Source organism: Salvelinus fontinalis, chromosome 12 (genome assembly GCF_029448725.1).
Source record: "Salvelinus fontinalis isolate EN_2023a chromosome 12, ASM2944872v1, whole genome shotgun sequence".
Taxonomy (NCBI): Eukaryota; Metazoa; Chordata; class Actinopteri; order Salmoniformes; family Salmonidae; genus Salvelinus; species Salvelinus fontinalis.
The window spans coordinates 35,598,193-35,614,936 of NC_074676.1; the positions used below are offsets into that span (position 1 = coordinate 35,598,193).

At 43.4% G+C, this 16,744-nt stretch overlaps 1 protein-coding gene across 3 annotated transcripts in view; it reads left to right on the forward strand.

The window, feature by feature from the left end:
• LOC129867249 (protein strawberry notch homolog 2-like) overlaps positions 1-16,744 on the forward strand; it is a 113,461-nt gene that overhangs the window by 24,305 nt on the left and 72,412 nt on the right. For all 3 annotated transcript variants that reach the window (XM_055940529.1, XM_055940528.1, XM_055940530.1), the window contains 2 exons: positions 5,135-5,334; positions 7,348-7,436. In XM_055940529.1, coding sequence (XP_055796504.1) covers positions 5,224-5,334; positions 7,348-7,436 — 200 coding nt within the window. In that variant the 5' untranslated portion in view covers positions 5,135-5,223. The remainder of the gene's footprint in view (positions 1-5,134; positions 5,335-7,347; positions 7,437-16,744) is intronic.

Below are 16,744 nucleotides of genomic sequence, written 5' to 3' on the forward strand. Positions count from 1 at the left end.
TTCACCCTCATGTTGATAAATCACATGTCTCATACAGCTGGAGACTGTCATTAGGCTAATAATATTCATCATGAGCTCATATGGCGAATTGGCCTTTCTGGGTTTCATTTTAATGTGACTTATGTGACTCACTCAATCCCTTGTGATATTTTGCTTACAAAAGTGCTTGATTTTGCTGCAGCAATTCTGACATTGTGCATGGCAATATGTGATGATTCTGTCCAATTTGGAACAAAGTGTGAAAATGCTTCTTTATAGAGATAGATGTCCCTTGAATTTAAATTGGTTACAAAAGCATTGCCACTTCCTCGCTTGGTTTTTGGTGAGTCAGGCTAATTCTATTGTTGCTTATAATCATGTGCAGCATGATTAATATATGAATGGCTGCAGAAACTCTAACAATACAGCAGGCTCTTAACACACTTTGTTTCTATCTCCCTCCTGTTTGATAGCGCTGCAGATTTGGTTACTCAGTCATTTGATAATTTTCTTTGTAATTTCCTCCCTTGTCACCAAGCTGTCCACACATGCGTGTTGAAAAATACCTGATTAATAATTCACTGTTTTGAATGACAACTGTGTTTCCGAGGGAAGTAACTTGTTCCTTTTTAGGCATTTTTTTAATCAAACTGTCATAACCACCAACCCACTCGTTTAATGTAATGTAGCATGGCTTTATAATCTTATTGAAATCAGACATTTAATAAGTGAGGACATAAGTGAGTGACTTTGTAGGTTTAGTTTATTTGGATCCCCATTAGCTACTGCGCATGCAGCAGCTACTCTTCCTGGGATCCACATAAAGGTTGGAAGAAGTGTTGTCACGTGAGGTCTGAGATGGCATGTCTGCTCAACGGGAACAGATGTAAAAGGTTTGGTCTGTCGTTCGTTCATATGAAACCTCTTGCAACCCTGTGTGTGTGTCACCCTTGCTGCCAGGATGCCCTGAACTTGAGAGTGTAGTTAATGAAGAAGAAGTGGGGCCGCCCATTAAGGGATTTACTCTCTCCCTTAAGCAGGATTAATGCCAGGCTTGAGGAGCAAGGGAAGACAAGACAAGTGTTTTTAAAGAGTGATGGATCACACATCAGGGGTGAAGAGGTGGAGGCCTGCGAACAGGGTGGTAGAGATGACACCACTACACTGGGGCATGTTCCCATACCACTCCGGGCAGTAGTTGCCCTTGGGCACAGGCCAGATCAACTATCAGTTTACCCTCTACAAATCCTAACCTTAGCACATGAATGCAAAACTGAATGACCTTAGATTGGCATTTAATTAGGCAACTTTATCATGATAGATGGTAGGAAAAGACCCTGACATGGCGCTCCATAGTCAGCCTTGCCTGGCTCTCTCCCCTCCCTGCTGGCTGTGTGGACTCAGCTCCGCCCGGCCCCTGACCCAGGCTGAGCTAGAAGTGCCACAGAGAAAGAGGCTGTCCCCCTCCTGTGTGGAAGGATGGTGGTCCTCGTGAGCGCTTAGCTGTGATTTAGCAGATTAAGGGAGTCACACTTCCCTGGATGACTTTCATGTGCTTCAGCTGGCAGGCTGAGTGCCTAGTCAGAATGAGAGACAGGAAGACTGGTGGCTTGGCTAGCTGGCACTCAGCAAAATGGGGGAACCTCACACCCTCGGTTTATAATATGTCAGGTCACCCAGTAGGGAGGCTAAGAGAGGGTGGCACTGGACCAACCAGCACCAGTCTCTGAAGTAGGGATGGGTATTTTGGTCAATTTGTTGCCAACTAACCAACCCTCATCAACAGGTCAACAAACTGTAAAAAAATATATATACACTGCTCAAAAAAATAAAGGGAACACTTAAACAACACAATGTAACTCCAAGTCAATCACACTTCTGTGAAATCAAACTGTCCACTTAGAAAGCAACACTGATTGACAATAAATTTCACATGCTGTTGTGCAAATGGGATAGACAAAAGGTGGAAATTATAGGCAATTAGCAAGACACCCCCAATAAAAGGAGTGGTTCTGCAGGTGGTGACCACAGACCACTTCTCAGTTCCTATGCTTCCTGGCTGATGTTTTGGTAACTTTTGAATGCTGGCGGTGCTTTCACTCTAGTGGTAGCATGAGACGGAGTCTACAACCCACACAAGTGGCTCAGGTAGTGGAGTTCATCCAGGATGGCACATCAATGCGAGCTGTGGCAAAAAGTTTTGCTGTGTCTGTCAGCGTAGTGTCCAGAGCATGGAGGCGCTACCAGGAGACAGGCCAGTACATCAGGAGACGTGGAGGAGGCCATAGGAGGGCAACAACCCAGCAGCAGGACCGCTACCTCCGCCTTTGTGCAAGGAGGAGCATTGCCAGAGCCCTGCAAAATGACCTCCAGCAGGCCACAAATGTGCAGGTGTCTGCTCAAACGGTCAGAAACAGACTCCGTGAGGGTGGTATGCGGGCCCTCATTATTTGAAGTAAAGTAAAACGTTACGGTTTCAGACAATTTATACCGCCTCAAGCTCACATTGCAAAGAGGTGGGTGACACGCTGATAGCCTGCCTACCGTTGTCTATAGGTTATGCGCTCGAATGGGAGGTGCGCTTTAATTACGAGTTGAGATTGACAAATAAAAATGGCTCTTTTTTAATCGTTATTTGTTGCGTGATGACTGGTTTTACAGAAAGCGTTTCAATCCAGTACCAGTTTGAGGCGCTGTTCTCGCGCTGTCTGACAGGTGATGGGCTATTCCGCTCCACAAACTAGACTTTGTATGCTGTGTCCGTGGGATAAATAAGATGCATGACATCTACCAAAATACACACGCGGCAATTTAATTGCACAAAATTATGCAAATTAACCCATAGACCGATTTTAAGCATGACTGGGCAAAGGTATTTCTCGAACCAGCTAACCGATTTAACTGTTAACATCCCTACTCTGAAGCAATGAAAATATTACACTGTATACTCACTCCTGTGACTGTGAAATGAACCTCCTCCCTCTCTACTACTCTACAATAGGCTTTAATTTTAAACTGTTTAACACAAAAGATCTGGATTTTTGCGTTACGGTCTTACAAATGGGACACCCTAGAACCCATCCCCATGTACTTGTGAAAAGCATTATATATTTCAATATAGGCTAGAACCTTTTGAATAATTCATGGAGGTATAGTAAATGCTTTCCTTATGTGTGTTTTGCTGAGTGAATGAAACACTAGTTACATTGTTAGCCTCCCGCCCTTCTCTCTCTCCCTCCCTCAGTGGCAGTGAGTTTTTCCTGTATTGATAATAGGCCTTACAGGAAGAGAACATCTGGGAACCCAATAATTATCAGTATTTATTGTCCTCAGACACTGGGCTGCTAAAGAGGGAGACTTTATTGGTTGCTAGGAGACATGATCTGCTGCTGGTGATATGGGGGAAGGTTGGATCGACTGGAGGGAAGGCGGGAAAAGCGGGAAAGGGCTTAGGGATGCTGGGAATAAATCTCAATGCTCCTGAGATGGTGAGAGAGAGAGCGAGGTGGGGCTTAATGACCAGAGATGGACTGTTGTGTTTGTCACACTGATTAAGTCATCACCTGCCTGTGATTGTGGGATTCACTGCCGCATATCTCCTTCACACCACTCTCACACAAACGCATGCACACTCCTCTCATGTATCTGTTCTTTACCAGGTTTGACTGTACACCTACACCTAATATGATTTCCGAAGTGTTAGTAGGGCCAGCTGTTTTTCTGGACCATAGCCTATTACTATGACCCTGAGTACAGTTTTTCCTGGTCAGGTCCTGTGGTTAGAAAAACGACTTAAGTGTCAGCATCCACACACTCTGGGGAGGAGCCTGCCAGCCTGGGTCAGGCTGTAGCACAAAGGACTGCTTATTGAAACCCTCATATGAACTCCATTAGACTTGTGGCTATGCCCCCTGGCGCAGGTGGACAGGTCTGTTCTTTGTGTGCTGGCGAGGAGGGAGGGAGGGAAGAGTTTGATTAGTGAGAAAGGTGGGAAAGAGAGCATGTTAAAGAAACAGCAAGCCCTCACACTAGCTTTCTATTGCTCCAGATAGTGGTAAAAAAGCAATGTAGCCTGGCGTGCAGGCCTTTATGTGCCTATTTGATATGCATATCTGACTATGTTCCCTTCAGGAGGGAATACGATTGAAGTTATGCAGCTAATCGGTCATGGTGGTGTGTGGAGCCTCTTTTGATCATCTGATCAAACTTAGTGGGTGGTGGGACTGGGAGACCAAGCTTCCTCTCCAGTAGGCTCACTAACTAGCTGTCCAGGAACATACAGCACCTGCCATTCTCTCTCAACCCCCTCTGTCTACAGCTAGTATTTACTATTTTATTAGGATCCCCATTAGCTGTTGCCAAGGCAGTAGCTACTCTTCCGCTTCTCTTCCTAGCTCAATGAGAGCTGTGAATTTAATAGCATTGCATGTGGAATCTGCTGTGATGTCAGAAGGCATAAAGCAAATGGATCCTGTCAATCAGGAACGATGAGCTACTTCCAATTACAATTAAGCTGTGCATGCAGCAAATTAATGTAGCAGTGTGCGAAGAAGACTGACATCCCAATACATTTACAGACAAACTCATTATTTATATTGGGCTATCCTATGATTTGCAACATTAAGATTTTTCAATGCATAATAAGCAGTAGGCTTATTTGATTGATCTGACATTTGTTTTGTTTGGAACTTCAAGTAAGTGATTGTTTGTCATTCTGGATGTAATTCGAGTGATATTCCCCAGATGACGTTGTTGCCATCCCACACAGTTTCACCATCCGGGTTTCACTACAAACACTGTTACGCATTATAGTCCGATGTAATCAAACCTGTCATAGTGACGTTCATGCATTATCTTTGTTTAAAAACTGCAGCCTTTGTGCAGACTTGTCTTAGCTCATCATTTCTGATTGACAGGACCCATTTGCTTTAGTCTACTTGGTGTTACAGCACCCAAAACCATTATGCAATTAGGTTATTTGACTTGAGGTAAAACGGTATGTATATTCTACTGCTTCAAAACAGCAGTACAGGTTTTACACAGTTATATTAGACTACACTACTGGACGAAAAACATGACGCGCTACCGCGTGAATAGTTAGGGGTTTAATTCAAGCTCAAATTCAAATTCTATGTTTCTTTCTCTCGCTCTCCAGGTGATGGAGTGGGCCTTGGTATAAGCTCTGTAGGACACAGCCAGCATACGTACGTGAAGGTCAAAGGTCATGTGTCAGCCTGCAACCTGATGCCCAGCCTCCCATCACCCTCACCGGCCATGGACGGGGAGAACTACCTGCACCCGGAGGGGCCACAGCTGGACAGCAGCATTTTCGAAGTTCCCTCTTCCAATATGGAGGTATGTCGTATGCACACTACACACGTTTACACATCCACCCATTTTGGTAAACTCACATTTCCAGGAAAATATGGCTACATAATATGCTAATATTGAAAGGCTACATATGCAAATAATAATGTTTATTGTCATCAAACATTTTGTTAGCATGGCTAACGGCATGCAGAACTCTATCTCTGGATCTCCACTGGCCCCTCTACCTCCGAGCCTCTGGGCTGGCCTACAGGAGGGCTGACTGTCAGAGTCCAAGGGGCCAGGTTACATTTCCTCCCTAGCAACTAATGTTAAAGGTTAGGGAAGGGAATGTTATGTAGGTTATATTTACATGCAGGATGTGCCCTCAGTCTATTGAATCTCCCTCCCTATCTAAGCAAGAAGTACTCAGCAAAGAGTCAACAAAGACCCGCAACTAGTTAAACAGATCAGGTGCTTCTCTCCCCTAGCCTGATAATAACTCATGACTGACTGTCATGGTGGTTAAGGACACTTCAACTCAGGGGTCACGTTAATGCAGAATTCTGCATTTTCCACACACAACATTTTTAATAAAACACATAAATATCTTACTGTGTTTTGTAAACACAGATCTGAAATGCTTCTTATTGTCATTTCTGCTCGCGTTCTGACAAATGTTGTGCTTCAGTTGCACTTCTCCACTCGGATGAGAAATCTTTGTTCGTCAGACCAATAAAATTCCCGCATTCGCGAACGTCATTCTATCAGCAGACCGTGTTCTGTAAAGCTGCTTTTCTCCATCACTTTTCTATGTGTACTTTTTCTTCTGTACTTTTCTTTTTCTTCTGTAATTTTCTGTGTACTTTTCTCCTGTAAAATGCAAGATTAACTTAAAGCAAGATATTAGAAAATGTAACTGGTAAAAAATAAATTATATGATAAACATCGGCATGCATCATTTTTGCAAGAAAGACCTTGCCTTTTCATTGTAAGCTAATTTACGTGTGGCTGCTAGCCAAATAGCGTTGCACTTCTGTTGTCATCTGATGAAAATGAAGCTATTTTCTGACGAATGTGTTGCACTAATGTATTTTGTGTGAAGGAAAACTATAATTACATGGGCCTGATCTCACTATTGAAGCAAAAAAACACAGACTTTTAATATAAATCACAGGTGAAATGGTTTTTATGGTCTCCATTTCTGAAGGCTAATACTACCCCTGCAATTTGAGGACCTGGAACACTAACAATGGCAGTCATGCGTTAGACTTTTTGACACCTGTGGTGGGATGGTGACGTCTTTGTGCTGACACAGTTATCTCGACCGATACTGGGCCTGATGAGGGTCAAGATTTCTCAGGCTGATTCTCGTTCAAGTATTAACTAGTGCCGGGCATCATCTATGTCTCGCTTTTAGGAGATGCTGGTACTATCTAGTGCAGGAATGGGCAGCTGGTGGTGTAGCCCACAGATCTCAACTTAATGTTGAGATTTGGGATAGTAGAATACACAAGGTGCAATTTCAAATTTTGTTTGTGTATCAGCAGTTGTTCTATTATGTCAACCCCTTGCAGTCACTCAATTAGCCCATGCCAGCTAACATATTTAAGTTTGGTAAGTTAGTCTAGCAGTAATCATTGTCAAATTACCAACCGAGGGGCCCCCATTGATTTTGTTAGTCACTCTCACTCCTATCATTTTCACATCTGCAAACATTGTTTTCCACCTATGGAAAATTAATAGAATTGTAGGAAATGATGTGTAAAACTCTCCCCAAAAATATCCACCCCATGGCAAAATTAGAATGGCATGAAATATAGTTATACAATTGGGTATGTGGCCCCTCATGAGGAATGACCCAGAGGAACAAAGACATCCTAAATGGTTACCTGTGAAATGCGCTGGTGAAAAAAAAAATATATATTTTGTGCACAATTTTTCAGTAATTTGACAATATAAATACAAAGCATTTTTGACCATATGATATCCAGTCGCATATAGTGTTTGAGTCTTGTTAGGCATGGTATACTAATTAACCTTTTTTCTACTCTGTTTCAGAGTTATCTGTATCCCTCTGGTTCCTGGGGATCATTTTCACAGCAGTCTGGAGGCTACAGCGCACACTGCCCTATGCAATCTGGAAACCAGTAAGTAACCAATCACTTCTCACACCTCACCCTCCCCTCTGCTCTTTTACTTGTGATGTGTATTTAGTCTTTTTTTAGGAATTTTACTCGGGTCCCCATTAGCTACAGCCAAAGCTGCAGCTACCCTTCCTGGGGTCCAAATAAAACATGACATAATACATAACATTAATAGATAATTACAGCTGAAGGACAGAATTACATAAAATTACACTACTACATTGTGGATGCTACTATGATTACGCATAATCCTGAATTAATCGTGAATGATGATGAGTGAGAAAGTTGGGGGTATGATATTTGTGAGTAACTTTCTCACTCAACATTATTCACGATTTATTCAGGATTATTCATAATCATGGTAGCATCCACATTAATGTACCGTATGTGTTTAGAAACAGATTTTAATTTACAATAAAAGGGACTCAAATGACACACTACATTATTTACCATTCATTTCTATTGGGTACAAAATATTCTGAAACACAACTAAAACAAACAGCAAATGCATTCAACAAGTGTGCAGAGTCACAAGCTTGATGTAGTCATTGTGTGCACAAAATACTAAACTTGACTACTTTTAATACGCAAGTTAATTTGTGCCAATACTTTTGGTGGGGGGATTATGGACCCAAAAAATCAGTAATTACTAAACGTTTCACCCGATATGGATAAAAATACCCTCAAATTAAAGCTGACAGTCTGCACTTTAACATCATAGTCATCATTCCTGGAGTACATTTCTGGAGTACAGAGCCAAAACAACAACAACAATTTTTGCCTATTAATAGCTGAATGTATAGAGCGAGATCATGCCAACCTATAAGCCCTGCATGACCCCAATGCATTTAAAAACTACACCATGTTTGGGCCAGTAGATTTTTGGCCAACTGGGCCAGTGAGAAAGCGAAGTTTACGTTGGATTCTGGTTTATTAAATCCAAATATTAATTCAAAAGTACCCTGACAACAAAGCACCAGTCCAAAGTACATTTACATTTAAGTCATTTAGCAGATGCTCTTATCCAGAGCGACTTACAAATTGGTGCATTCACCAATAAAGCACCAGTCCAAAGTACCCTGACAATAAAGCACCAGTCAAAAGTACTAGTGCTTAATGAGTCTCATGTAGATTGTCCTGTAAGTGCCAGTCTTAAAATGTGGGGGTGTGCTTCAGTTCCTTATTAAATCTCCTTAATTTCCTGTGGAGCGTTGCATGCCTGGCTGGCTGTCTGGCGTCACCCTCGCTGTAGAGGGTGGAGGTTATCTCTGCATCTGGCAGCTGGGGCTGTTCCCTGGCCTCCCAGTCTACTGAAATGTGTTGCTCCCACTGCCCCCTAACCCTCACCTCTCAGACACACACGCACACCACAGCACATGCACACACACGCATAAGAGCTCCTAACTCTTACCTCCATCTCGCACACACTGGCAATTGTATGCCCAGAAAGGCCTATCTGTGTACCAGTTGTGGACACATGATTTCATCTGGTTTAACAGGGTCAGGTTAATTAGTTAAACGCTTTTTTTATAGCATTTTCTCCATTCAGTTTTCCCATGTGGCACATGGCAAAGAGACTATATGTAGCCCAAACCTCAAATCCCTACCAACTGTTGATTTAACCCTGTAGAGTCGATATCCGAGCCCCCAAAGGGAAAAATAAATAAATAACCCCCAATAAAATCTGTCAGTTTAAGCTGGAGATCAGTTTTTGTATTGGATTCGTCTCAATCCCCTGCATCCGCACTTCCGCATCTGCGGTGAAAGGTGACAGCGCTAAAGCGGTCTTCTCACAAAATTGTCTGTAGCGACCGCCACAAGCGTATTGGGACTCGTCAGATCGGCTGTACCAACTTCAGAACTCTTCTGTCTGTTTCATTTTTTAATTTAACTTTATTTAGCCTTTCAAGTCTGTTAAGAAACAATTCTTATTTACAATGACGGCCTACCCCAGCCAAACCCTAACCTGGACGACACTGGGCCAATTGTGCACCGCCCTATGGGACTCCCAATCACAGCTGGTTGTGATACAGCCTGGAATTGAACCAGAGTCTGTAGTGATGCCTCTAGCACTGACATGCAGTGCCTTAGACCGCTGCGCACTCTAGAACACTTTATCCCAAACCGTCCGAACAGTTTGGGCTACACACTAATATGACCTCTCTGTGGAAAGATGACTCTCAAAAACACGGGCATGTCGTTGTTTTCCTCTAGGACACCCACAGGCCTCACAACACTCGTATCTAGGTCCCACGGTACCAGTTGAAAAAATAAATGGATTGGATATATGGAGACTATTTAGTGAAAAAAATAAGGGGTTAAATACATGTAAAAAAATATATACACTGCTCAAAACAATAAAGGGAACACTAAAATAACACATCCTAGATCTGAATGAATGAAATATTCTTATTAAATACTTTTTTCTTTACATAGTTGAATGTGCTGACAACAAAATCACACAAATTATCAATGGAAATCAAATTTGTCAACCCATGGAGGTCTGGATTTGGAGTCACACTCAAAATTAAAGTGGAAAACCACACTACAGGCTGATCCAACTTTGATGTAATGTCCTTAAAACAAGTCAAAATGAGGCTCAGTAGTGTGTGTGGCCTCCACTTGCCTATATGACCTCCCTACAACGCCTGGGCATGCTCCTGATGAGGTGGCGGATGGACTCAGTCAAATGGCAGTCAGGCTACCTCTGGCGAGCACATGGAGGGCTGTGCGGCCCCCCAAAGAAATGCCACCCCACACCATGACTGACCCACCGCCAAACCGGTCATGCTGGAGGATGTTGCAGGCAGCAGAACGTTCTCCACGGCGTCTCCAGACTCTGTCACGTCTGTCACATGTGCTCAGTGTGAACCTGCTTTCACCTGTGAAGAGCAGGGTGCCAGTGGCAAATTTGCCAATCTTGGTGTTCTCTGGCAAATGCCAAACGTCCTGCATGGTGTTGGGCTGTAAGCACAACCCCCACCTGTGGACGTCGGGCCCTCATACCACCCTCATCGAGTCTGTTTCTGACCGTTTGAGCAGACACATGCACATTTGTGGCCTGCTGGAGGTCATTTTGCAGGGCTCTGGCAGTGCTCCACCTGCTCCTCCTTGCACAAAGGCGGAGGTAGCGGTCCTGCTGCTTGGGTTGTTGCCCTCTTACAGCCTCCTCCACGTCTCCTTATGTACTGGCCTGTCTCCTGGTAGCGCCTCCATGCTCTGGACACTACGCTGACAGACACAGCAAACCTTCTTGCCACAGCTCGCATTGATGTGCCATCCTGGATGAGCTGCACTACCTGAGCCACTTGTGTGGGTTGTAGACTCCGTCTCATGCTACCACTAGAGTGAAAGCACCGCCAGCATTCAAAAGTTACCAAAACATCAGCCAGGAAGCATAGGAACTGAGAAGTGGTCTGTGGTCACCACCTGCAGAACCACTCCTTTTATTGGGGGTGTCTTGCTAATTGCCTATAATTTCCACCTTTTGTCTATTCCATTTGCACAACAGCATGTGAAATTTATTGTCAATCAGTGTTGCTTCCTAAGTGGACAGTTTGATTTCACAGAAGTGTGATTGACTTGGAGTAACATTGTGTTGTTTAAGTGTTCCATTTATTTTTTTGAGCAGTGTATATATATATATATATATATATATATATATAAAAGAATATCTACAAAATTAACATTCCTGATCTTTCTTATCTCTCAGACATAGGGCACATTCTTCAGAACAAACTTCCTTGAGATTGTTTCTTGGGGGGGCTGATCTGTTGTTCCATATAGTGAATCAGTTATAAAATAGACTGTAATCAGTTAACTGTTGATGTAGTTTGCTCTACCTCTTTGCAAAACCTGTGGCTTTCACATTTCCTCAGAATTTAGTTCATTGGTCGTGTCTTCTTTAATCTGTCATATCTGTTGCAGATCCCCCCCCTTTCCTGAGTGGTTTAATGAAGTAGCCTACTTAGATAAAATATTAGGCTAATGAAAGTTGATTTGATTCTACAACTATACTTATCAGCTGTATTAGTCCTGCTGGCCTCCTAATAACATTGTCATTCTTGCTGTAATTGTAGCCAGATGTCCAATAAATAGCATGAGAACAAGGCAAATAACAATGTCAGACATAACACATTTGTGGACCTGCAATGACCCGAAAAGGGAATCTAATCTACTGTATCGTCTTCAGCTCTGCAGATCAGAATGATGCCTTGTAGCCGTCATTAAGTGCAGAGAGTTGATCTCACTGACATATGAATAGATGTTTTTTTACTGTAGCTAAAATGGATTTGCTAGTTACCACACAGTTGATCAAGTCCTGTGGTACATTGGGAGACAAGTGATTAAATTAGTCTCAGCCTCATCCTCACATCCCTGTTCAGTGTGAGCAGAGAGTCCTGTGCAGAAATGTGAATGGGTCGGTAGTAAACCAGCACTCTGTTTACTCACCACTCTTTCACTCACTCACACACTGAGCGTAGTCTAGTGGTTAGAGCGTAGCCTAGTGGTTAGAGCGTTGGACTAGTAACTGAAAGGTTGCAAGATTGAATCCCCGAGCTGACAAGGTACAAATCTGTCGTTCTGCCCCTGAACAAGGCAGTTAACCCACTGTTCCTAGGCCGTTATTGAAAATAATAATTTCTTCTTAACTGACTTGCCTAGTTAAATAAAGGTAAAATAAAACAACACACACACCACACACACTATTTTTGAGATGCTGACTGGGTTGATTTATCAATACAGCGCTCACTGAATGAGCGTGAGATCCAGCCAGGGTTGTGTGTGTGTGTATTCAAGGGTTGCTATCCAACAAACGGCTGTACATGCCGCCTCAGTTTCGTCACCGTGTGGTTTTGCCTCACAGTGTATCTCATGTATCAATGCTTTGACAAACAGGCCACCCACCATTTTGAGCTTCTGTTTACAGCAGTACTTCAAAAGCAGTTGATATCTAGGGTATAGGCCTACAGCTGTATTGGAACATGTATGGATCATTTTAAATGCAAACTGTTTCTCTGTCTACTGTATCTACATTGTTGGAAGTCTTTCAGACTAATGCCCTAGTCTGCAGTACAGGGGTGGTGAATTAATTCAGATTCAATTCAGTTAATTCCACAGTGAATTGAAACAGGCTACCTATTTAAAAAGTAATCCTTCATGTAAATGGAACTGAAACCAAACCCTGACTGACGCACATACTGGTTAACACAGAGTGGGAGATTGACACGAGTTGATAATCTGAAGTAGCTAAATGAATGTCAGGTTTGTCTGGAAGTCAGAATGAAAGCTCCTGATGTGGTCAGTAGAGGGTTAGGCCAGGGAAGGATCATTGTGTCACATGTCTTTTGGTAAATTCTGCTGGCTTGTCACAAGTAAATATTAAACCTCTTCTAGGAAAACAAGATATTGTTATTAATCCCCACCCCCCACTATTCCTGTTAGTGTTTTGAGTGGGTTTATTTTGCTCTTCCTGCCCATGCTAGTATTTTTTTTCTTTTTTCTATGTTTTTAGGGGGTTGATCAGCTTTAATATTGCAGATAAATTGTGGATTCTATCAATGTAATATCTGCATCATTTCCAATCCCCAATATTTTTGTTGTAAACTTATATTTTCCTTTATTATTTACCCTTAACTGTACCACCACTGCCCTAATTGGAGTAAACTAATGGACAACAATACTTAGGCTTCAACTTCCAGCTTATACATAGTATATACATTTTACGGACACAGTATATTTTAAAATAGTTATTTTATTTGTTTTTAGTCCCAGCCGTCAGCTACCGTCAACCTCTCCCATCTTTCTCTGAAGCCCTTCCAGTTTTGATTTCTATCTGCCATATATTTTTCTGCTGTGATGTTTCACAAATGTTCTGAACCTTTCTATGCTAGTATTCTATAGATGATCAAACACACCTTTCATCTGGGTCTCTGTAATTCATAGTTGTCTGGACAAGCCTGTAATTCGAGACGGGCAATGTAGGTTTGACTTCTCTGAATATTATTGCTTTCCACTTTTGGTTATCATGTCCTACTGTCCTGACCAAACTATTACAACTCGGAGGTTGTCACCTTAACTGGATTTATCTCCTCAGAATTCAATAACAGTTATGCATCAGGTGAGACGTGATACCCGGTAGTCAATAAAGCATTTACTGTAAGATGGGTTACTTTCTGTTTGGCCTGCCCTACGTACATTAGATTGTGCAACACCAGCTTGAACCAGTCCAATACATGGAATAGCCTTTGTCACAGTTGGTTACAGAAATATTTGAGGGGTTTTGTAACACTACATAAAGCTGACTCATCCGGGAAAGGCTGTCTTTGTGTTATTGGAATGCTGCTAGTGCTGACACCTTCTGGCAAGGTAGCAATTATCACTGTCATTTTTATTTAACCCTTATTTTACCGGGTAAGTTGACTGAGAACACATTGTAATTTACAGCAATGACCTGGGGAATAGTTACAGGGGAGTGGAAGGAGAATGAACAAGCCAATTGGAAGCTTTAGGATGCTGCACCGTGACCCCAGCTAGGTGGCTGACGGTGACCCTTTAAAATAAAGATGTTCGATTACAGGTGTGAATTTTCCACACTAATCAGGAAACCCGTATTTCTGATCCTACAATATCTGGCTTGCTTTTTTTGAGATTTACCACACATCCCTGAATCTCTATGTTAAATTCCCCTCACACCCAGCTTTGATATACATATGAAACCAACAAACAAAGTTTAGACCACCAGCATCTCTCCCAATTGCTTATCCTGTTCTCTTTAAATAACAACCTTCAAGTCCATCAACGATCCTCCAGCTGGTCTGTGGCCTGGGTTGGAGGACAGTTTTTTTCCCTCAATCACCCATTGTATACATTAACTCACACAGGATTTAATTCTATGTTGCGCTCCTCATTTTGTCACCAGCATGCCCTGCCTGCCGTGACTCAGTGAGAAAATATCCAACAGGCAGCAGAAGTGAATTGGGTGTTTTTCCACTGAACTGGGTTGTGATTCCAAGAAGCAAAAGTGAAAGAGTGGAGTGCCTCCATTCGCTTAAGGTCGGAGGGGAGTCGCATGAAGCCCTGAGCGTAGAGAGACACAACTCCACACAGCTGTGCCACTCCAGTGTCTTTGTGATGGTGTGTGAGTCGACTCGGTACATCTCCAGTGTGTGTTGTCTGTGTATTTCTGTGCGAGTCTGATTGGACAAAGCCAGTATGGTCAGCGTGGCCTTTGTGGATCATGGAACCCGATGACGGGTAGGGGCTGTTCTCTGTCCGTCTCTGACTCTTTCTCTCTCAACTCAATTCAAACGGGCATCTCAGATGTTATGTTATTAGCTACGTACAAAGTTGTAACAGTGTGCAAGTAGTTGTAGTATGATTGGCAAGGGAAAATAAATAAACAGATAATATCAAATCAAATCAAATTTTATTAGTCACATACACATGGTTAGCAGATGTTAATGCGAGTGTGGCGAAATGCTTGTGCTTCTAGTTCCGACAATGCAGTAATAACCAACAAGTAATCTAACCTAACAATTCCACAACTACTACCTTATACACACACACGTGTAAAGGGATAAAGAATATGTACATAAAGATATATGAATGAGTGGTGGTACAGAACGGCATAGGCAAGATGCAGTAGATGGTATAGAGTACGGTATATACATATGAGATGAGTACTGTAGGGTATGCAAACATAAAGTGGCATAGTTTAAAGTGGCTAGTGGTACATGTATTACATAAAGATGGCAAGATGCAGTAGATGATATAGAGTACAGTATATACATATGAGATGGGTAATGTAGGGTATGTAAACATTATATTAAGTGGCATTGTTTAAAGTGGCTAGTGGTACATTTTTACATAATTTCCATCAATTCCCATTTTTAAAGTGGCTGGAGTTGAGTCAGTATGTTGGCAGCGGCCGCTAAATGTTAGTGGTGGCTGTTTAACAGTCTGATGGCCTTGAGATAGAAGCTGTTTTTCAGTCTCTCGGTCCCTGCTTTGATGCACCTGTACTGACCTCGCCTTCTGGATGGTAGCGGGGTGAACAGGCAGTGGCTTGGGTGGTTGTTGTCCTTGATGATCTTTATGGCCTTCCTGTGACATCGGGTGGTGTAGGTGTCCTGGAGGGCAGGTAGTTTGCCCCCGGTGATGCGTTCTGCAGACCTCACTACCCTCTGGAGAGCCTTACGGTTGTGGGCGGAGCAGTTGCCGTACCAGGCGGTGATACAGCCCGACAGGATGCTCTCGATTGTGCATCTGTAGAAGTTTGTGAGTGCTTTTGGTGACAAGCCGAATTTCTTCAGCCTCCTGAGGTTGAAGAGGCCCTGCTGCGCCTTCTTCACGACGCTGTCTGTGTGGGTGGACCAATTCAGTTTGTCCGTGATGTGTACACCGAGGAACTTAAAACGTTCCACCTTCTCCACTACTGACCCGTCGATGTGGATAGGGGGGTGCTCCCTCTGCTGTTTCCTGAAGTCCACAATCATCTCCTTTGTTTTGTTGAGTGTGAGGTTATTTTCCTGACACCACACTCCAAGGGCCCTCACCTCCTCCCTGTAGGCCGTCTCGTCGTTGTTGGTAATCAAGCCTACCACTGTAGTGTCATCCGCAAACTTGATGATTGAGTTGGAGGCGTGCATGGCCACGCAGTCGTGGGTGAACAGGGAGTACAGGAGAGGGCTCAGAACGCACCCTTGTGGGGCCCCAGTGTTGAGGATCAGCGGGGTGGAGATGTTGTTACCTACCCTCACCACCTGGGGGCGGCCCGTCAGGAAGTCCAGGACCCAGTTGCACAGGGCGGGGTCGAGACCCAGGGTCTCGAGCTTGATGACAAGTTTGGAGGGTACTATGGTGTTAAATGCTGAGCTGTAATCGATGAACAGCATTCTCACATGGGTATTCCTCCTGTCCAGATGGGTTAGGGCAGTGTGCAGTGTGGTTGCGATTGCGTCGTCTGTGGACCTATTGGGTCGGTAAGCAAATTAGAGTGGGTCTAGGGTGTCCGGTAGGGTGGAGGTGATATGGTCCTTGACTAGTCTCTCAAAGCACTTCATGATGACGGAAGTGAGTGCTACGGGGCGGTAGTCGTTTAGCTCAGTTACCTTAGCTTTCTTGGGAACAGGAACAATGGTGGCCCTCTTGAAGCATGTGGGAACAGCAGACTGGGATAAGGATTGATTGAATATGTCCGTAAACACACCAGCCAGCTGGTCTGCGCATGCTCTGAGGACGCGGCTAGGAATGCCGTCTGGGCCTGCAGCCTTGCGAGGGTTAACACGTTTAAATGTTTTACTCACCTC